Source organism: Neovison vison, chromosome 4, assembly GCF_020171115.1.
Source record: "Neovison vison isolate M4711 chromosome 4, ASM_NN_V1, whole genome shotgun sequence".
NCBI classification, from domain to species: Eukaryota; Metazoa; Chordata; class Mammalia; order Carnivora; family Mustelidae; genus Neogale; species Neogale vison.
The window spans coordinates 45,292,958-45,315,086 of NC_058094.1; the positions used below are offsets into that span (position 1 = coordinate 45,292,958).

General features: G+C 38.3%; 1 protein-coding gene across 1 annotated transcript in view; it reads right to left on the reverse strand.

The window, feature by feature from the left end:
* NECAB1 (N-terminal EF-hand calcium binding protein 1) overlaps nt 1-22,129 on the reverse strand; it is a 204,036-nt gene that overhangs the window by 175,020 nt on the left and 6,887 nt on the right. The window contains exon 2 of the mRNA XM_044245339.1: nt 21,177-21,201. Coding sequence (XP_044101274.1) covers nt 21,177-21,201 — 25 coding nt within the window. The remainder of the gene's footprint in view (nt 1-21,176; nt 21,202-22,129) is intronic.

Genomic DNA, 22,129 nt, shown 5'->3' on the forward strand with positions numbered 1-22,129 from the left:
CTGCCTTCGGCTCAGGTCATGATCTCAGGGTCCTGGGATCGAGTCCCGCATCGGGCTCTCTGCTCATCAGGGAGCCTGCTTCCTCCTCTCTCTCTCTCTGCCTGCCTCTCTGCCCACTTGTAATCTCTCTCTGTCAAATAAATAAATAAAATCTTTAAAATAAATAAATAAATAAATAAATAAATAAATACTGCAACTTAAATTAGTGAAAAATATATACGCCAACAACTAAAACATTTTTTAATTAACATATAATGTATTATTTCTTTCAGGGGTACAGGTCTGTGAATCATCAGTCTTACACAATTCACAGCACTCACCATAGCATATACCCTCCCCAATGTCCATCACTTAGCCACCCCAACCCTTCCATGCTCCTCCCCTCCAGCAACCCTCAGTTTGAGTCCCGAGATTAAGAGTCTCTTAAGGTTTGTCTCCCTCTCTGGTTTCATCTTGTTTCATTTTCCCTTCCCTTCCCCTATGATTCTCTGTCTTGTTTCTCAAATTCCTCATATCAGTGAGATCATATGATAATTGTCTTTCTCTGATTGACCTACTTTGCTTAGCATAATACCCTTTAGTTCCATCCACATCATTGCAAATGGCAAAATTTCATGTTTTTTTAAATGGCTGCCTAGTATTCCATTGTATATATATATATATACACCACATCTTCTTTATCTATTCTTCTGTTGATGGACATCTGGGCTCTTTCCATAGTTTGGCTATTGTGTACATTACTGCTATAAACATTCAGGTGCATGTGCCCCTTAAGATCGCTATATTTGTATCCTCAGGGTACTTAGTAGTGCAATTGCTAGGTAGTAGGGTAGCTTCAATGAAAATATTTTTTTTTAAAGATTTTATTTATTTATTTCACAGACAGAAATAGGCAGAGAGGCAGGCAGAGAGAGAGGAGGAAGCAGGCTCTCTGCTGAGCAGAGAGCCCGATGCGGGACTCGATCCCAGGACCCTGAGATCATGACCTGAGCCGAAGGCAGCGGCTTAACCCACTGAGCCACCCAGGCGCCCCAGTGAAAATATTTTTGAGAAATATAATTGATTTGGTAAGAGAGGAGATAAAATAGAACATATAAAATGCTGTTTAAAACTGGATAAGGCAGAAAAAGAGGGAGAAAAAAGAGACAAAGAATGAGTGGAATAGAAAATAACCACAAATATGGTAGATATTAATCAAAAAATACCAATAACCAACTTAAATATGAATGATCTAAACACACCAGTTAAAAGGCAGAGATGTCGGGGGAGGGGGAAGAGCCAACTACATGCTGTCTGCAAGAAACCCACTTTAGATATAAAGATTCATATAAACTAAATTCACTTTACCTAAACACCACTACTGATTACTTTATCTATAGTCATTCATATAATACTCCTTTCAACAAAAACAGAATATGAAATCTTCTCAAGCTCACATGGATTATTCACCAAGATATGTCACCTATCTATTTAGTTTTGGCCATAAAACACATTTTAACATATTTAAAGTAAAGAAGTGACATAAAGTATGTTCTCAGACCACAGTGGAAGTAAACTAGAAATCAGTAACAGAAAGGTAGCTGGAAAATCCCCAAATATTTAGAAATTAAGGATCACTTTTCTAATTAACACATGAGTCAAAGAAGAAGTGTCAAGAGAAAGCAAAAAAATATTTTAAACTAGATGAATATGACAGTACAACAAATTAAAATTTATAAGATGCAGTGAGAACAGTTCTTAGAGGAAAATTTACATCATTAAATAAATACACTATAAAAATTATCTAAAATCACTATCTAGGCTTCCACATTAGGAAATTAGAGAGAAGTAAATTGAGCCTAAAGCAAGCAGAAGAAAATAAATAATAAAAATTAGAGCACAAACCAATGAAATTGAATCCAGAAAAACAATAGAGCAAATCAGCACAACTAAAAGCTGATTCCTTGAAAAAACTCAATAAAATAGATAAAGCTCTAGTTAGGCTAAGCAATTAAAAGTTAAGAAGAAAATATGATCAGTATAAAAAATGAAAGAAAAGTTATTGCTCTTCATAAAAGAGTACTATGAACAACTCTATGTCCACAAATTTGATAATTTACCTGAAATGGAATAATTCATTGAAAGACAAAAACTACCAAAAGTCACACAAAAAGAAACAATCTTAACAGGTCTTTATCTACTAAAGTAATGGAATCAATAATTAATAACCTCACAAAAAATAAGGCACCAGGCCCAGATGGATTTACTGATAAATTCTATCATATTTATGCAACAAATGACACCAATTCTCTGCAATCTCTTCCAGAAAACAGAAGCAGAAATAATATTACTCATTCTATGAATCCAGCATTAGCCTAATACCAAACCTAGATAAAACCATTATAACAAAGGAAAACTCTAGACCAATATTGTTCAGGAACATAGATGCAAAAATCTTCAAAAAATATTAGCAAATTGAATCCAACAATGTTTTAAAAAATTATACATAAAGACCAAGTGGGATTTAGTTTAGTTATGCAAGGCTGAACCAATATTAAAAAGCCAGTCACTGTAACCCGTAACATCAACAGGCTAAGTAAGAAGAAATCTATGATCATATCAATTGAAGAAAAAGCATTTGATGAAATTGAACACCCATTAATAATAAGAACTCAATGAACTAAGAATAGAAGAGAATTTCCTGAACCTGATAAAGAACATCTACAAAAACCCCAAAGCTAAAATCATACTAAATGGTGGGGAAGTAGAAGTTTCCTCTTAAAATCAAAAATAGATCTTATAAGGTGTCTTTCTCACAACACTTATTTAACAATATTCTGGATTTCCTAGCTATTGCAACATGACAAGAAGCAGGGATAAAGGGTATACAAATTGGGAAGGCAGAAAAAAACCTGTTATTTTTTCACAGATGGCATAATTGTTTATGTTGAAAATCCCAAAGAGTCAGCAAACAAAACAAAACAAACAAAACTCAACCAAAAACAAACTCTCTGAAAAGGAAATATAGCAAAGTCACAGGGTATAAGGTTAATATATAAAAGCCAATTGCTTTACTATATATCTGTAGCAAGCAAATGGAACTTAAATAACAATACCATTTCACAAAAGTACACCCAAAATGATGTGCTTAGGTATACATCCAATAAAATATACAAAGGATCTAAATACAGAAAACTACAAAACTCTGGTGAAAGAAATTAGGTAAGACCCAAATAAATAAATAAACAAATAAAGAGATATTCCAAAAGAAGATTCAACAGTAAGGCCTCAGTTCTTCCTTGGGCTCCTCGATGGCTCAATTGGTTCAGCATCCAGCTCTTGATTTTGGCTCAAGTCATGATCTCAGGGTCTTGGGATGGAGCCTGGAGGTGGGCTCCACGTTCAGCCGGGAGTCTGAGGATATTCTGCCTCTCCCTCTGCCCCTCCCCTGCTTGCACGAGCAGGGATCTCACTCTCAATAAATAAATAAATGAATCTTTGAAAAAATATATCAATTCTTCCCATCCTTGATTTTTGATCAATGCGACTGATAATTGCAATTAAATCCCACCAAGCTACTTGATAGTACTGATACACTGATTCTACTGTTTATAGGGAGAGACAAAAGACCTAGAATAACAAACACAATACTGAAGAGGAAAAAACAAAGAAGACTTAATAGTACCCAATTTCAGGAGTTAGTATAAACTCAGTCATCTCACTAGTGTTGTATTGGCAAAAGAGAAGATGCATAAAATCAATGGAACAGAATCAAGAAACCAGAAATATAACCACACTAATATAGTCAACTGATCTTTGACAAAGGAGCAAAGGCAATTTCAAGCAATGGTGCAGAAACAATTGGATGTCCATATGGAAGAAAATGAACCTAGAAATAGATTTTACACCTTTTGAGATAATAAAATTAATTCAAAATGGATCACAGACCTAAATGTAAAATCCCAAAATAAGAGGAACCTTGGATTGGGTGACAGGTTTTTAGATACAACACTGAAAATATAATCATGAAAGAAAAAAATGATAAATTGGACTTTACTAGAATTTTAAGTTTGCTCTGTGAAAAAAATACTCTTAAAAGAATGAAAGACAAGCCATAGGCTGAGAAATATTTGTAAAACACATCTGAATAAGGACTTGTATTTATAATATACAAAGAACTCTTAAAATAGCAATAAAAAGGCAAAAGCCAATTAAAAAGTGGCCAAACATCTGAATAGACACAAAACCAAAGAAAATATACACATGGCAAACAAGCATTTGAAATATTTTTAATACTGATTGTCATAGGGAATTAATAATTTAAATAGTGAGATACTACTACATCCCTATTAGAATGGCTTCCCTACCAAACACACACACACACACACACACACACACACACACACAACCAGCAACACCAATTTCTGGCTCATATTTGGGGCAACAGGAATATTAATTCATTGTCAGTGAGATAGCAAAATGTTGCAGCCACCTTGGAAGACATTTTAGCATTTTCTGTATAGAAACAATGCTCCTAGGTATATACCCAACTACTCAAAAACTTATGTCCATACAAAAACTGCATGTGAATGTTTCTAACAGTTTTATTCATAATCACTAAAATTTATAGGTAATTAAATGTCTTTCAATAAGTGCATGGATAAAATAATTTTAGTACATACACAGAATGGAATATTATTTAGTGATTTTTAAAAAGTGAGCTATCAAACCAAAGAAAGTCATGGATGAATCTTGTCAGTGTGAAAAGGCTCTATATTTTAGGATTCCAATTTTATGACATTCTGGAAAAGACAAATGTATAAAGATAGTAACAAGATCAGTAGTTGCCAGGAGTTCAGGGCAATGAGGGCTGAAAGGACAAAACCAGGGTAGATTTTAGGGTGGGCTGACTATTTTGAATGACATGGTACATTTGTAATATGCCATTATGCATTTGTTGAAACCCATAGAACTTCAAGCACAAAGAACAAATTTCAATGTGTGTAAATTCCTAAAAAATCATTTAGGAGTTCAGGGGATTCCAGGATGGAATGGAGAATGTGACAAAACAATTTAAATGTATTAGAAACATACATGAAACAATCTCACTGAAGATAGTGAGGGAAAACAATGTTGACCTAAGTAACTTTGGAAATGAATGACCTCTATATAAAGGCAAGATAAGCCATACAGAAGCATTATACTGTAGTTTATAGAGTTGATAAAGTTGTTTTCCATGGGCGCATAAGTAAAACAGCCTAAGTACTACACATGCACACTGAGATTGAACAGTTATGTAAATCAGTAACTGACTTGGGAAGCAAGTGTATCACTGTTGGGAGTGATAGGTTACTGATAAAGCAAAGGGAGGAGACTAGAATAATCCATGTAGTAATGGCTTAAAGTTGGAGATATGACCATGACCTCATGTTTAACTTAATATAGATACATATGAGTACATGTAGAAACATTAGCAGAAATATGCATAAACTTGGGTTACTATACACATGTATATTTCCTTGCTCCTTCAGCCAAAGAGCTTAGAAGCAACAATGACACACCAATAACAACGAGCACATCCACCACCCCCATCTTTGTTTCTCATATCATTCTCTAGTAACAAAAGATATCAGGGATCCTTGGACAAAGTGACTGATTCTCATACTGGGACAGGATTATAAAAGATGAGCCTCCAGCATCTGAAGGGCCAGAGAGTAAGGGAATTACTAAAAAACTCACAATTATGAGAGTAAGTCAAAGGCACTCAGGTCTACTGAAAGAGCTCCGAGTGGCTGAAGTGGGACAATTTGAACAATAAAATATAGTGAGTAGTACTGGATTAATCATAGGATAAATATCCATGTGTCCATAGTGTTATAAATAAATATACCCATAAATGAGAAAACAGACAAATCTCCCCTGCAGAGGAATTATAAGTAATTCATGCACATACTCAGTCCTCGAGGACGTGGAACGTAACTTCCCACTCCTTCAGGGCGGACTGCCCAGAATAACTTCTTTCCAAAAAGTCCAGTTACAGAAAGGGGAAGAATGAGTAAACTTTGCAGTGGAGAAACCTGACAGACACTACCTGATCCAGGAGATGGAGGCCAACACCAATAGTCATAAATCATGTTGACAGTACAAATCTTTGATAGGATATGACGGTACTTTACCTCTGTGATCTTCCTCCCCCAAACACATAACCTCAGCCTACTCATGAGAAAAAACATCAACAAATTCCAACTGAGGGACATTCTATAAAACACCAGACTAATACTTCTTAAAACAGTCAAGATCATCAAAAACAAAGAAAGTCTGAGAAACCGAGCCTAAGGAGATAGGATTACTAAATGTAATGTGCTATCCTGGCTGGGATCCAGAAACCAAAAAGGGACATTTGGTAAAAACTAAAAAAATCTAATGAAGTATGGGGGCGCCTGGGTGGCTCAGTGGGTTAAAGCCTCTCTGCCTTCGGCTCAGGTTATGATCCCAGAGTCCTGGGATCGAGCCCCGCATCGGGCTCTCTGCTCAGCGGGGAGCCTGCTTCCTCCTCTCTCTTCTGCCTGCCTCTCAGCCTACTTGTAATCTCTGCCTGTCAAATAAATAAATAAAATCTTTAAAAAAAAATCCAATGAAGTATGGACTTAGGTTAAAAATGTATCAATATTGGCTCATTAATCGTAACCCAAGTACTACACTAATGTAAAATGTTAATAATAAGGGAAACTGGATGTTAGGTATATGGGAATTTTCTACAGTAGCTTCAGTTTTTCCATAATATAAAAATGTTCTAAAATAAAAATTTAAAAATATATACAATAGAATATGAACATTATATGTAATTCCATACACATATAAACAATGTATGAAAAACTGCTTTGCCATGTTATCAACATGGTAAAGTCAATTATGTTTATTCATATTAAATTTTGAAATCTAACATATTAAACTCAACAATCAACTCAATTAATTCATTTTCTCAACCCCAGACAAGCTACCCTGTCTCTCATGTTTATCTACAGACTATCTGAGAGAATGAAATGTTTTATGTACTGGTGCTCATACAAGTAAAAAATATGTTGACCTATTATTTTTCCAAGCATTTCTACTCTGAATTTTATTGACTATATTCATCATAATAACATCATGAAATAGTTATATATTCTTACTTTTCTTTCCAGGAGCAGAAGAAAACTGAATTACAATAAGATTAAGTAATTCTGATGTGGTCCCTGAAAGCACATCTCTTGGGACATATTTTTGGAACCAGGTCATTAAAACTGACATCAGTTTAAAATTTACCAAGTGCCCAAAACTCAGGTAGAAAATTGAATAATTCACTCAAACCTTTGGCTCTTCACTGACTTGATACCAAATATTTAGGTTCCTCACCAGGAAAGCTTATTTTTTATATCAGAATAATTTTGTCATTTGGAATTCTGTTGGAAATACGAGAACACTGTCTTCATCTTGTAGTAATGAGTATACATTAATTTTTCATGGCTAGAAAGTGTGCTTTTAATTTAGTTTAAAAAAAAAAGGTATCTGTTTAGAATGGAAAAAGATGTGATACACACACACAACACACACACAATGAAAGATTATCAGCCATCAAAAAAAAAAAAGCAATCTTGCCATCTGCACTAATGTGGATGGAACTAGAAAGTATTATGCTAAGCTAAATAAGTCAATCAGAGAAAAACAATTATCATATGATTTAACTCTTACTTGGAATTTTAGAAACAAAACCGAGGAGCATAAAGGAATGAAGGGAAAAATAAAGCAAGACAAAACCAGAGACAGAGACAAACCACAAGAAACTCTTAACCATAGGAAACTAACTGAGGGTTGCCTGGGGTGGGGGTGGGGGCATAAAGTACCTGAGTGACGGACATTAAGGAAGGCACATGATGTAATGAGTACTGGGTGTTACATAAGACTGATAATCACTGAACTCTTCCTCTGAAACTAATAATACACCATATGTTAATTAATTAAATTTAAATTAAATTAAAATTTTAAAAAGATATCTGTTTAATCTCACTTTCATAAAGGATTAACAATTATATTTTAGGTAAGATTGGGAGAAAGGCAACAAACCACCCCCCTACCCATGACCATATACTCAGCCTTTTGTAGAATGATAGATGAAAGAAACATTGTTGGAGGAACATTTAGTCATTGAAAGTGTATTCAAAATCAGCAATGTAAGGAATACCCCATTTGTAGGAAAATTCTACTGCAAAATGAAAAATTAAATGTTTTCATACAGATATATCTCTGTACAGATATACAGGTACATCTCTCTCTCTCTCTCTTGCTCTCTCTCTCTCTCTATTTTAGTTGGGGCTTTATGCAGCTCACACTACACTGGGGGTGTGTGTATATAATCCAAGTCTGGAAAACTCAGCTCATTTCATCTCTTAGTTATTGTTTCAAGATTGGGTATGTGACTCCTGTTGATCAATCAGAGAAAATCTTGATATTTTTGCTACAATTATTCTAGAAGAGGTATTCTCTCTTTATTCTGATTTGTTGAACTGGTAGGATGCATTCCAGGAGCTGTCTTGTCTCTTCTGGTGAGAAAGCTAACCTGAAAGTAAAACCAACCAGAGGAAAACCCAAATTGAGATGGAGAGAGGGGGAAGGAGACAGGGAAACAGAATGATCCTTGAACACCTACAGCAACTGTGCCTCTATACCACTGGGCATTTCAGTTACAAGAGCTAACACTCTATTTTATGATCTGAATTGGGTTTTGGGCTTTGAACTGAATTGGTCCCGATGATAACCATCTTTCTTTTTTTCTAGCTGTCTTAATTTTTACTCACTTTAGAGATTTATTTGAAAACAATTATTCTGTAAGCTTACCTAGGTGAACTCAGGCCCAAAGAACTCTTTCTCTGAACTTATACATTAGTATATTTAGCATTCATTTGGCTTAGTGATAGTTCTTGCATTATTGATGACATTGTTATTCAATTTTCTCTGTTTATGACTTTTTTAAAAGATTGTATTTATTTATTTGACAGAGAGAGAGTGAGCAACCACAAACAAGGAAGCTGCAGAGGGAGAGGGAGAAAAAGGCTTCCCACTGAGTAGGAAGCCCAATGTGGGCTCTATCCCAGGATCCTGGGATCATGATCTGAGCCAAAGGGAGACTCTTAATTGACTGAGCCCTCCAGGTGCCCCTGTTCATGAGTTTTTTTTAATCAATAAGTTGCTAAGTTCCCAAAGGACAAGATTATTCAATATCTCTTCCCTACCTCAGTCTCAGATTATTTAGAGGTGATTGACTAAGTATTCTCCAAATCTACATGCAAACATCAAAAAGAAGTTATTTTCATTACACATATAGATAATTTGTCCTAGTACCATAAAGCTTTTGTCCTTATAAAAGTTCACAGCTTGGGCGCCTGGGTGGCTCAGTGGGTTAAGCTGCTGCCTTCGGCTCGGGTCATGATCTCAGGGTCCTGGGATCGAGTCCCGCATCCGGCTCTCTGCTCAGCAGGGAGCCTGCTTCCTTCTCTCTCTCTCTCTGCCTGCCTCTCTGCCTACTTGTGATCTCTCTCTGTCAAATAAATAAATAAAATCTTTAAAAAAAAAAAAAGTTCACAGCTTTTGGGGTGCCTGGGTGGCTCAGTGGATTAAGCCTCTGCCTTTGGCTCAGGTCATGATCTCAGGGTCCTGGGATCGAGCCCCCATCAGGCTCTCTGCTCAGGGAGTCTGCTCCCCGCCCCCCACTCTCTGCCTACTTGTGATCTCTCTCTCTCTCTGTCAAATAAATGAATAAAATTTTTTAAAAAGTTCACAGCTTTTGATCTGCTTTCATAATTAATTCACAAGTAAGGAAATCATATCTTTAGGACCTATATGAAATTAGTGAAGGTAGAAGGGAACTGACAGGTTTTGAATACTTACAACACACTAAACAAAATCCTTGGGACTTCACATATATTTACCCTGTACATTCATAATAATGGTGCTCATTAAATTTTGTTATTATTTTTATTATTATTAATTTACTTTAAAAATGAGGAAACAGGGCACCTGGGTGGCTCAGTTGGTTAAGCGACTGCCTTCGGCTCAGATCATGATCCTGGAGTCCTGGGATCGAGTCCTACATTGGGCTTTCTGCTCACTGGGGAGTCTGTTTCTCCCGCTGACCTCTCTCTCTCTCTCATTCTCTCTCTCTCTCAAATAAATAAACTCTTTAAAAAAAAAATGAGGAAACAGGTTGAGAGAGTCTCATTAATTTGTCCAAGTGCACACCCTGGTGAATGCATACTAAAGTTTATGCTTTTTTAATCTCTGTATTTCCACCGCCTAGCAGTGTCCAGCATGTAAAGAGCACTCGTAAAATATTAGGCAAATGAATGAATGAGTAGATGAAACAACACAGGGGAGAGACAAGATGAAAGGTCATCCTTTTCGGTTTCAAATCTGTTAAACTCAGTCACCTACAAACAGGATCGTCACCATAGTAATTCCATCTATTTTTTTTTGTCTTTTATATTTAAAGAACATTGAATCACTCAGCATTATGCGTGTGGAAAGACTGATACTTCTATACTTCCACTATATTTATATTTCTATAAACCCACTATAGAGGTGAGCCACAATACCTGAAACATCCTGAGCTACATACTAGGGCTTTTATGTTAGAAGGGAAGCTGGATATAAATTGTATTTACTTGTTCCATGACCTTAAACAAGTTATCTATGTCTCAGGTTACTTATTGATAAAATTGGGATAATGGTATTATCTTCTTCATAAGACTGTTACAGAGATTAAATAAAATTATGCCCAGCAAAGCATCTGTCATAGAGTAATCCTTGGGTCAGGTGATTTACAGTAATTACTGTAATATTTTCTTTTGAGACTGGACCTATTTTCTCATGGTCATAGAAGCCTCAGTGATGTACAAGTTATCCTATTTTTTTTAATATTTTTATTTATTTATTTGACAAACAGAGATCACAAGTAGGCAGAGGGGCAAGCAGAAAGAGAGAGTGGGGAAACAGGCTCCCGCTGAGCAGAAAGCCTGATGCAGGGCTCGATCCCAGGAATCTGGGATCATGACCTGAGCCGAAGGCAGAGGCTTTAACACACTGAGCCACCCAGGTGCCCCCAAGCTATCCTATTTTTAATAATTTAGGCATGATTTTAGAATATTAAGGAAAAAGACAATACTTCTTGTTAATAGCAATAGATATTTGTAAGTAAGCTCTCCTAACAAAAAGTGACCCCAATGTTATAAAAAAAAAACCTTTAATATGTAAGATATTCTCATCATAAGTAATAATCTCATTACCCACCCAGTTTACCCAAGCCAAAAACTAGGAATCTGACCCTCCTGCCCTAACCCGTAAGTACAGGATACCATTAAATACCTTTCTTTCTCTCAAACATTTTTAATTAATTACCAAGTCTTTGCTGATAATACATTCAAAAATATAAATGTTAGTTTCTTATCTCTATTACCTTTGCCATGGATTTACTGAAGCTTTCCATAGCTCTAATCTGGAGGGTTTTGATTTTGAAGACATTTTAACAAGGGAGCCAACAGGGGCTACTAATGGATTAGACACGGAGTTATTAGAGAGGGAGCGGAATCATGCATGCCTCTGAGGCTTTTGGTCGGAACCCCTGCTGAACAGTGGTACCATTTCCTGACTTGGGAAATACTACTGAAGAAGGAGGGAGCTGGGTTAAGAGTGTGGCTTCAGATATGGGAGGTATTCAATATACATTTTTATAAATCAAGAAATTGTGTTCAGAAACTAATTCCTATGTAATTGTTCAAGTTGTGTGGCTTTGTTCTTGCCTTTTCTTTTACCTGCAATTACCTGTCCCCCATCTAACCTATACCTACTCAGATGAATTATAGCTCAAGAGAGGCTTGCTCAGCAGCCCGGGCCGAATTAGACTCCCATCCTCTGTGGTCCCATAACATTTACGAAACACTAACAATAAATCAAGGATCATACTGATCACTAGGTATACAAAGGTATATAGTTCCTGGCCTTCAAAAGGCCTACAGTCGAATAGGGGGTAGGGAAACATACCCACAAACTATTCAGTACAATCTGATAAATGGTATTATACACAAAATGCAATGAAACTTTAGAAACTATAGGTGGGTAGTCAGGCAAAGACATTAATGTTTACCAAATGTGTATTTGTCGTGTGTATGGTACTTTGTGTTATTTCACTGAATCATCACAACAGCCCTATAAGCCAAACATGGATCTTTAAGAACCTACCCAAAGTTATACAGTTTGCACAGGGCAGAACTAGTTTGCATATCAACCCCTGACTCTTAAGCCATTCTTGGCCAAACCAAACTCAGAAGGGGCTTCCTAGGAGAGATACACTTGGGCTGAAAGCAGAAGGATGAAGGTAATTCCCAGCAGAGAAAGTTGTGCATGTCTAGACACTGAGGGCTGGGGGGAGTCAGAGGCTTTAGGGATAATGGAGGGAGAGGAGGCTGGGCAGGAGACCCCACGCTCAGGAGTTTCTGGATTTTATCCTGCAACAAATAGGTAACAAATGAAGAATTTTGAACAGAGTAGGGACAGTATCAGATTGATAGTACAGAATGATTACTCTAATATAGAATCTAGTAGTGATTTATATCACAGCATTTATTAAGGTATAATTATTTTGTAATTCATGTTTATTTCCCCCTCTAGAATTTGAACATAAATTTAACTGAAGTTCATTCCATTCCTTGTACTGTGTGTGTGTGTGTATGTGTGCTGTACTGACTTTAGTTTAGTCTTATTTAGTTAGTATCTTTAGTGCCTAACAAAGTGACTGGCAAATAGGCACATTGCCTTGTCATAAACGAATGAATGGAAGAGAGAGAGATGGAAGAAAAGTAGGAGAGCAGAGATTAGAATTTAAGATTTTTTTTTTCAAAAGATTTTATTTTATTTATTTGAGAGAGAGAGAGACAGTGAGAGAGAGAATGAGCGAGGAGAAGGTCAGAGGGAGAAGCAGACTCCCCATGGAGCTGGGAGCCTGATGTGGGACTCGATCCCAGGACTCCAGGATCACGCCCTGAGCCGGAGGCAGTCGTTCAACCAACTGCGCCACCCAGGCGTCCCAAGATTTTTTTTTTTTAAGATTTTATTTATTTGTCAGAGAGAGAGGGAGAGGGAGAGATAGGCATAGGCAGACGGAATGGCAGGCAGAGGCAGAGGGAGAAGCAGGCTCCCTGCCGAGCAAGGAGCCTGATGCGGGACTCGATCCCAGAACGCTGGAATCATGACCTGAGCCCAAGGCAGCTGCTTAACCAACTGAGCCACCCAGGCGTCCCTAGAATTTAAGATTTCTTTTTTTTTTTTTTTTAAGATTTTACTTATTTATTTATCAGGGATAGAGGGAGAGAGAGCGAGTGAGCACAGGCAGACAGAGAGGCGGGCAGAGGCAGAGGGAGAAGCAGGCTCCCTGCTGAGCAAGGAGTCCGATGTGGGACTCGATCCCAGGACGCTGGGATCACGACCTGAGCCAAAGGCAGCTGCTCAACCAACTGAGCCACCCAGGCATCCCTTAGAATTTAAGATTTCTAATTCTAAACCTTATACTATCATTTCTGTGCATAGTTCTCATTAGCCCTAATAAAACATTTTTAAAAACAGTACAAATAATGACCAGTTGGGGAAAAAAAGTCAAAATATTTCTACTGTTAAAGGAATATACTGACCCACTGGTCATTTTGACATCATGAAGACACAGCCAACAAAATCCAGCATTGCAACAGGTTTGATATTAAGGAGAACCTTAGATACTGAAAGTATGACATACATTTCAGTTTTTCCGATTTCTCTAATTATTTTATTTAAAAACCATGAATAAAAATGAATTCAATTTCCTTAGTTTCAGGGTTGGAGTAAAAAACCCAAAGGGTGACTTAGGCATATAGGGCCAAGGCCAAGCACATCAGAGAAATTATATTAGGGTTACTGGTTTGCAGACAATAGGAAAAGCTGAATGACCACAGCAAAGATTGGGCAAGCACTAGGGCAGCTCTGAGGGTTCAGCAAGGTCCTCATGGACAGAACATCTGGGCACTGCCAGGGGAACAGCAGTGGGTGTGATGATGTGATCAATGTCCCACCAAATAAGAATAAGCATCAGGATAAAAAATGAGAAAGGTGGGACGCCTGGGTGGCGCAGTTGGTTAAACGACTGCCTCCGGCTCAGGGCGTGATCCTGGAGTCCCGGGATCGAGTCCCACATCAGGCTCCCAGCTCCATGGGGAGTCTGCTTCGCTCTCTGACCTTCTCCTCGCTCATGCTCTCTCTCACTGTCTCTCTCTCTCTCTCAAATAAATAAATAAAAATAAAATCTTTAAAAAAAAAAAATGAGAAAGGTGAGGGCACGTGGGTGGTGTAGTCAAAGTGTCCGACTCTTGGTTTTGGCGTGGGGCGTGATCTTAGGTTTCTGAGCTCAAGCTCCATGTTGGGAGGAGGCTCAGCTTGAGATTCTCTCCCCCTCTCTCTGCCCCTCCTGCACACACACACACACTCTCTCTCTCTCTCTCTCAAATAAATAAATAAATCTTTTTAAAAAATGAAAACAGGTAATGCTGGAGGTGCCTGGGTGACCCAGTCATTAAGCATCTGCCTTCAGTTCAGGTCATGATCCCAGGATCCGCATGGGGCTCCCTGCTCAGCGGGAGGCCTGCTTCTCCCTCTCCCACGCCCCCTGCTGGTGTTCCCTCTCTCGCTTTGTCTTTCTCTGTCAAATAAATAAATAAAATCTTAAAAAAAAAAAATAGAAAATAGGAAAAGCTGATGTAGCTTCTTAAGGACCAGACACCTTTCCAAGAAAATCTGTGTTATATCTTTTAATCATTCAACAAGCCTGGGGGAGAAGCATTGCTTTCATTTTGCTTTGTTTTATTTTTGAGAGGCATTGTCTTTATTCCCATTTCACAGATGAGGAAGTCGAGTCACTCGCTCAGATCATGGAGAAAGAGAGGAACTGGGATCTGAACTCAGGACATCTGCCTGCAAAGCCTAGCTCAACCACAGTGCCACATGCCTCCCACATCTAGATGGAGAAGAGGAGATGACTCACTGTAGAACAGAAAGGGAAAGAACGCTGGGCTGCTAACCTATAAATCCAGATCACAGTCGGAACTTACAGTAAAGGCCGCGTTTCAGGTAGACAGTTTCCTCTATAAACAGCAGGATCCGCTATCAGAGCGGGCTCGGACTTCTGAGCCTTCGGCTGCTGCCCATAGCATTTGTGTCACTGGCTCAGTAACTCGAACAGAAATTCTCTGTTTGTTTCTAGGACAGCTGATTAGCCCAGTTATGTAAAGATAAGAATTTTCACAGTTTTCTGCTTTTGGCAGAAAAGCAACACATTTATGAGAGTGAAACTGCTTTATATTTTAGAAAAAAAAAAACATTCTGTGGAAATAGAAAATTTGTTTGTCCTTATTTTGTTAAAAAAAATTATTCCAGTCAGAACTTGCACTCACGGGTTCCCACGCACCCTAATGCTTGATGAGCCACTTCTTCCAGGGTCATTGTTAGGGCATGAGATTTTTCTTCAACAAATAGCTCTTACTAGACTTCGCATTGACTTTCAAGCCGGTAGGTGTGTAGCTGAAGTGTGTGCACGCTTGCATACACCGGAGAATAAACACAAGTACAGTGCTACATCGGACCCCTACCGCTCGGAAATCAGTTACTTGATGCTCAGTTACACAAATGTTCCCAAAACATTTTGAGAAAATAGTGAGGAATTATGAAATAAAAATCAGCCTTATGCCAATAATCCTGATTTCCAGAGCCCAGATTTTAATCTTTTAATCCTCATCTCGGGCTAGGATCCCTGAATAAAAGACCGATGAGGCTATGGCATCCCATGTGGGGCTGGTGATGTTGGACCAAGTAGCTCACGTCAAAGGACGGCCTTGTGACCAAGATGAAGGAAATAAAGACCTCTGGGGGGTCTCTGAAAGTTTTTCTGTCTTCAGGGAAAATACTCCCACCTACCGAACCTGTGTTTCATGCCTCTACCTGAGGTCATATTTATACATGTTCATCGAATAAACCAAATCTTAGGCAACCACAGAGTCAGAATTGGCTCTGACCAATTCTCACTTCATCTATTAGCACAGGTTATATAATGATCCAATGAAGTCTTCAAAATATTCCCAAACACAGATTCAATATCAACCATTCTTACATTCGTGTTTTTAGTTGTATTTTATTTTTTAAAGATTTTATTTATTTATTTGAGAGAGGGAGAGAGTTGGGGGAGAGGCTGAGGGAGAGGAAAGAGAAACACCCAAGAGGACTCTGTGCTGAGTGCAGAGCCCAACACAGGGCTCGATCTCACAGCCCTGAAGTCATGACCTGAGCCCAAATCAAGAGTCAGACTTTAACCAACTAAGTCACCCAGGAGCCCCTGTATTAGTATTTTTAATGCCAGATGTAGTTTGTTCTAATTTTAAGATTATTTTTTCTATTTCTGAAAAATGCCACCAAAATTCTGAAAAGGGAATACATTGAATCTCTAGATTGCTTTGGGTAATATAAACATTTTAACAGTATTAAGTCTTCTAATCCACTAGCAACAGAATTTCTTTCCATTTATTTCTTTTTCAATATTTCTCATTAATGTCTTTCATTAATATCTGTACAAGTTTTTCATCATGTTGGTGAAATTTATTTCTAGTATTTCATTCTTTTTGATGCAACTGTAAATAGGATTGTTTTCCCAATTTCTTTTTCTGATAGTTCATTGTAAGTATATAAAAATGCAGCAGATTTTTGTATATTGCTTTTGTACACTGAAACTTTACTGAATTTATTCATTAGTTCTAACACTGTTTTCAATGGAAACTTTAGGTTTTTAGCTAATACTATTAATTAATAAACACCAAATCAATTACAATAAGGCTTAGTTTGATTAACTGACCTGTGACATTGTGTTTCTTCTTCAGTTTTCAGTATCAGACAGTTGGTCATGCACCTCTTACAAGTGGATTTCCAAGTATTTATTGAACACCAATGTTGTGATAGCCATTTTCTAAATTTAAATTCAATTAGCCAATTTATAGTATATCATTAGTTTCAGATATAGTGTTCAATAATTCATCAGTTACCTATAACACTCAGGGCTCATCAAATCACGTGCCCTCCCTAACATCCATCAGCCTGTTACCCTATCCCCCACCCATCACCCCTCCAGCAACACTTAATTTGTTTTTTAGAGTTAAGAGTCTCTCATAGTTTTTCTCCCTCTCTGATGACTTCCCATTCAGTTTTCCCTGTCTTCCCCTATGGTCCCTTGCCCTGTTTCTTATATTCCTCATATGAGTAAAAACATGATAATTGTCTTTCCCAACAGGCATGTTGATCACCGTGGTGGGCCTGGTGTTATGTGAAATGAGCACATTCTCTGTCCTCATAGATTTATAATGTACAGGCTGCTGGAATAGATTAAAAAGCCACTGAGGGGCGCCTGGGTGACTCAGTGGGTTGGGGCCTCTGCCTTCAGCTCAGGTCATGATCCCGGGGTTCTGGGATAGAGCCCCGCGTCGGGCTCTCTGCTCCGCAGGGAGCCTGCTTCCTCCTCTCTCTCTCTCTGCCTGCCTCTCTGCCTACTTGTGATCTCCGTGTGTCAAATAAATAAATAAAAATCTTTGAAAAAAAAAAAAAGCCACCGAGAAAAACTATGATCAGTTCTTACAGAGATCAGTCATTAATTAGGATTAAAAGAGCCACCCATACAGTCTACCTATTTGCTGGTCAAGAATGACAGCAGAGTGGGACGCCTGAGTGGCTTAGTTGGTTAAGTGTCTGCCTTCAGTTCAGGTCATGATCTTGGGATCCTGGGATCCAACCCCTCATTTCATCAGGATCCTGCTCAGCGAGGAGTCTGCTTCTCCCTCTCCTTTTGCCCCTGCTCTCTCTCTCTAATAAATAAATAAAATCTTAAAAAAAAAAAAAAAAAAGAATGACAGCAGATCTTAGCAAGGCCACATTGGCAAAAGCAATCCTTGGTGTTATTAATTACTATGAGCCTTTTCAATTGGCCTTGTTGTAAAATTAATTTTTTTGCAAATTTTACAAATAACCATGTATCATTTCCATTTTCATTCTACCTGCATGTATATAAGCTTTCTCAGGAGTTTTGCATTTTTAGGCTTACTTCTGGGCTCTTTAGATCAAAGCACTCACATCTCTTCTAATCTATCCTGTTCTGAGGTCTGTCTTTGTGTCTAGGAACCTAGCCTATGATTTTAGAAAAACAACCAAAACCAAATGAATCTAAGACCCATTATTGTAGCTGATTGCTATCATGTATTTTTTTTCCCCACGCATGTCTCCTGCAGCTCCTCTCATGTCAGATAGATCCCAGAGGCTAAATCTACACTCTGGTAAGCTAAATACCATACTGCTTATGACCCCTTATTCCCGCTGTTATTCCATCACCAATTATGCCGTCCATAAGGGATTCTGTCATGCAAGGGTCTGTTATCCGGAGACACGTAAATGTAACAGCTGTTTATTTGCAAATATAGAGTGGAACGAACACATGGTTAAGAAAGATTTTTTTTTGGTGCTGTTATCTTCTCATTTACATTAGATTATCCACTATACTTTTTCCTTTTTTTCAATTCTGCGTGTATGGTAAATAGTCTTTTTCCCACTAAACACTGAAACAGAAATGACTGGAATGTCACCAAGTGTTTCCAATAGCCAAGGCATCACAACCCCACAACTAGCTGGTGTAAGTTGCTACTATGTACCATGCACTTCCCTGAGGACTTTACATCTGTTATGTCATTGATTATTCATAATAACCCCATGACATACATAGATGCTATGATCTCTATTCTGTAGATGAGAGAGCTGAGGGAGAAGAGTTTGTTACTTACCCAAAGTCACAGAGCTACTAGGTGCATAGCTGGGATTTAAACCCAGAGCATCCTATCTCTGCCCTCCCCCCACTTTACACTGAGAATGAGGGAGAAGAGGAAAGCAGGATGAAAGGGAGGGGAAAGACTAGATAGATGGAAGGGAGATGGATCATGGAGGAAAATGTCATTAACCATTGTTAATTCATTAAGGGAACATCCATTGAGCCCTATACTGGCTGGACATAGTATCCATTCCTACGACAAGTTCCTTGCCAAGTATGATAAGTTCCTTGCCCTTGGCTTCAGGAAGTAGAATTGCCAGTAAACAACCGTGGTCCTCACAAAAGGGGATAATCAGTACCAGTCCCAGTGCAGAGAACCCAGACAGAGGGTGGGGCCCTACAAGGGGAACTGGGGAAGACTTTTCAGACATGGTACATTTTGAGCAGGATACAAGCAGTACACAGGAGTTCTCAAGCTGGCTAACAGTGGAAAGGTAGAGCAGGTGGCAGTCCAAGCAAGGACACCACAGAGCTGTGACAGATGGAGTGACGCTCTGAGAATCCCTAGTGCATCTCCCTTCAGAGAGATGCAGAAGAGGATGCACTGTGAAGATAAGGGCAGAAAGGCAGGTGGCTTTGACAGCACATTAGGAACAGGCATTAGGACACGGAATGAGGAGACAAGAGGTATCATATGCAGGAAGGAGGCAGGTTAAAAAACCTTAGGATGGAATAGGCCCACACAGGGCTCCCAGTCCAAGGGACCATTCTCCATAACATATGAGGTTATCATAAACTGCAGTAAATCATGTATTTGGTTTTTCAGGTGCTTTTTATTAGGACTATGGATTATGATAGTAGGTCACCAAAATAAGCAAGTTTTGATGGAGAGAAGAGTAAGATAATATACTAAGGTAATAATGACCCTCAATCACACTTTGGGGTTCCAGGAAAGGAAGGCGTAGCCTGAGAAAACTAGGAGCATCGGTAGAGAGAGAGAAAAGGCATCCCTGAACTAGAAACGGCTGCTGAAATCCGAGGCAGGTAGCATGGAGCCAAATGGACTATTCAGTCATGTTTTGGGAATCACTGAGTTTGGATGTCAGGCACAAGGTCAACAAGTAGGACAAGGAGACAAAATGATAGCATCATTACTTCTGTCTTAAAAATTGCTCAAGTGATTTTGGTGAAAAAAAGAAAAACCTCTTGAATTGATAATATATTAACTCCTGCAACACGGTTTGAGAAAACATTCTGAAGGACAGGCACAGTTAAACATTACCAGCATTTGGGCCAGTGTTTTTTGCTCCTTGGAGTAATATATTTTTTTCTGTTGTGGGAAAAGCTATATAGTGCCAATCAAGATTTTCTTGATCTGGCTGCTTAAGGGCTCACTAGACCACAAAAAATGTTTTTAAGAGTGTCAGATCTGGACTCTGCCTGTAATCCTTCCCCACAGATAAGCAATCTGATTTCAAGAAAAGGAAAGAACTCTTTGTCTCCTAAATTTGTCGAGAAAGTCCTGTCAAGACTATAGCTCTATGACGTACTTGTACTATAGCAGCAAAATATACTCTCTGACTCAGTATCTATGGAACACAATTTGTACTGGGTAAGAGTCAAAAGATATTGCTTATGACAGCTTATAATTGGACTTTGTGCAGGCATCTTTGAAATTGTAGTGCCTCTGACAGAATAATTTTTTTCTGCTAGTTTCTCTTACTTCTCTGTCTCTATAGATTATCGGTCCTGCGATATACACTTCAAATGCGAGAGCAATGGCTGAGAGCCATGGAGTGAAGGTAAATGTGGCAACACAGGCTTCCAGGTAGCTACCTTTAAGTGCAACAGCAGCCCCCAAGGCCACCGTGAAGTTCAGCGTAGACAGCCCAGACTTTGGTGCCACACAGACCTGGGGTTCCAGCCTCGGATCTCTATCTTATTAACTCTAAGAAATAACCCAAAGCACTTGGCCCAGTGCCTGGCACACAGTAGACACTCAATGAATAGAAGCTGTTATTACTTTAAAATTAAAGCATAAAAGGGAAAAGCGGGAGCTATGACAGCTGCTCACTTCAAAGGCATAAATTCCATCTTCCTGTCAAACCTAAGTACCTCTTTCAACTTCTCATGAATATCTGGAGCCATAAACATGCCTAAAACCCTTATTAGTACCAGCGGCTGATATTTTATGTATCAATTTCTGGGGTTGTCCTCTCTCTTCCACAGTATTCTTTAGAAGGTGATGCAAAAGGTAAGAGATCAATAAATAGAAACTGCAGATGTTTGGTCTTACCGTTTTTATCTGCTCTCCTCAGTATCTGAAAGAGAAAAGAGAAAACTTTTATTACCATTTTTTGCATTTGCAGTGAACATTATACTGACACATAATTTGCCCGTAAGTAAATAAAAGAAATTCCAATATTTATTTATTTATCTATCTATCTATCAGAGAGAAAGAGAGAGAGGGAGAGCCAGAGACAGAGAGACAGAGTACACACAGCCTGAGGAAGCAGCAGGCACAGGGAGAAGTAGGCTCTCGGCTGAGCAAAGCCTATGCGAGACTTGATCCCAGGACCCTGGGGTCATGACCTGAGCTGAAGGAAAATGCTCAAAGGACTGAGCCACCTAGGCGTCCCATGGAAATTCCAATTTTAAATAAAGGTTTCCAAATTGAGATATTTCCTTATAATAGTGAGAAACTGAAAACAACCCAAATGTCTTTGAACAAGTGAATAGACAAAAAACCTGTGGCACATCCATACAGTGAATACTACTGAGCAATAAAGAGGAATGAGCTCTTGATACACACAATAACTTGGATAGATTGCTAACTAATGATATCGAGTAAAAATCTAGATACAAAAAAAGTACCTGCTATAGATTCCATTTATATGAAATTCTAGAAAATGCAAACAAATCTACAGTGACAGAAAGATTAAGGGGTTGCCTACAAATGAGCAGGGAGGCATTATAAAAGGACACAAGAAAACTTTCTAGAGTGGTAGATATATTTATTATCTCGATTATGGTAATGGTCTCACAGGCATATACATATGTAAAAACTCATCAACTTTTCACTTTAAATATGTGCAATTTAATGTAAGTCAGTCATAGCTCAATAAACTGGGAATAAATAGGAACAAAAAATAAGAAATTATGGATAGAGCTCATGCACCTACATTAAATCTTACTTTACTTCTCTGCATTAATTGTAATATCTTTGGTGACTAAGACCTACTTGGCCAT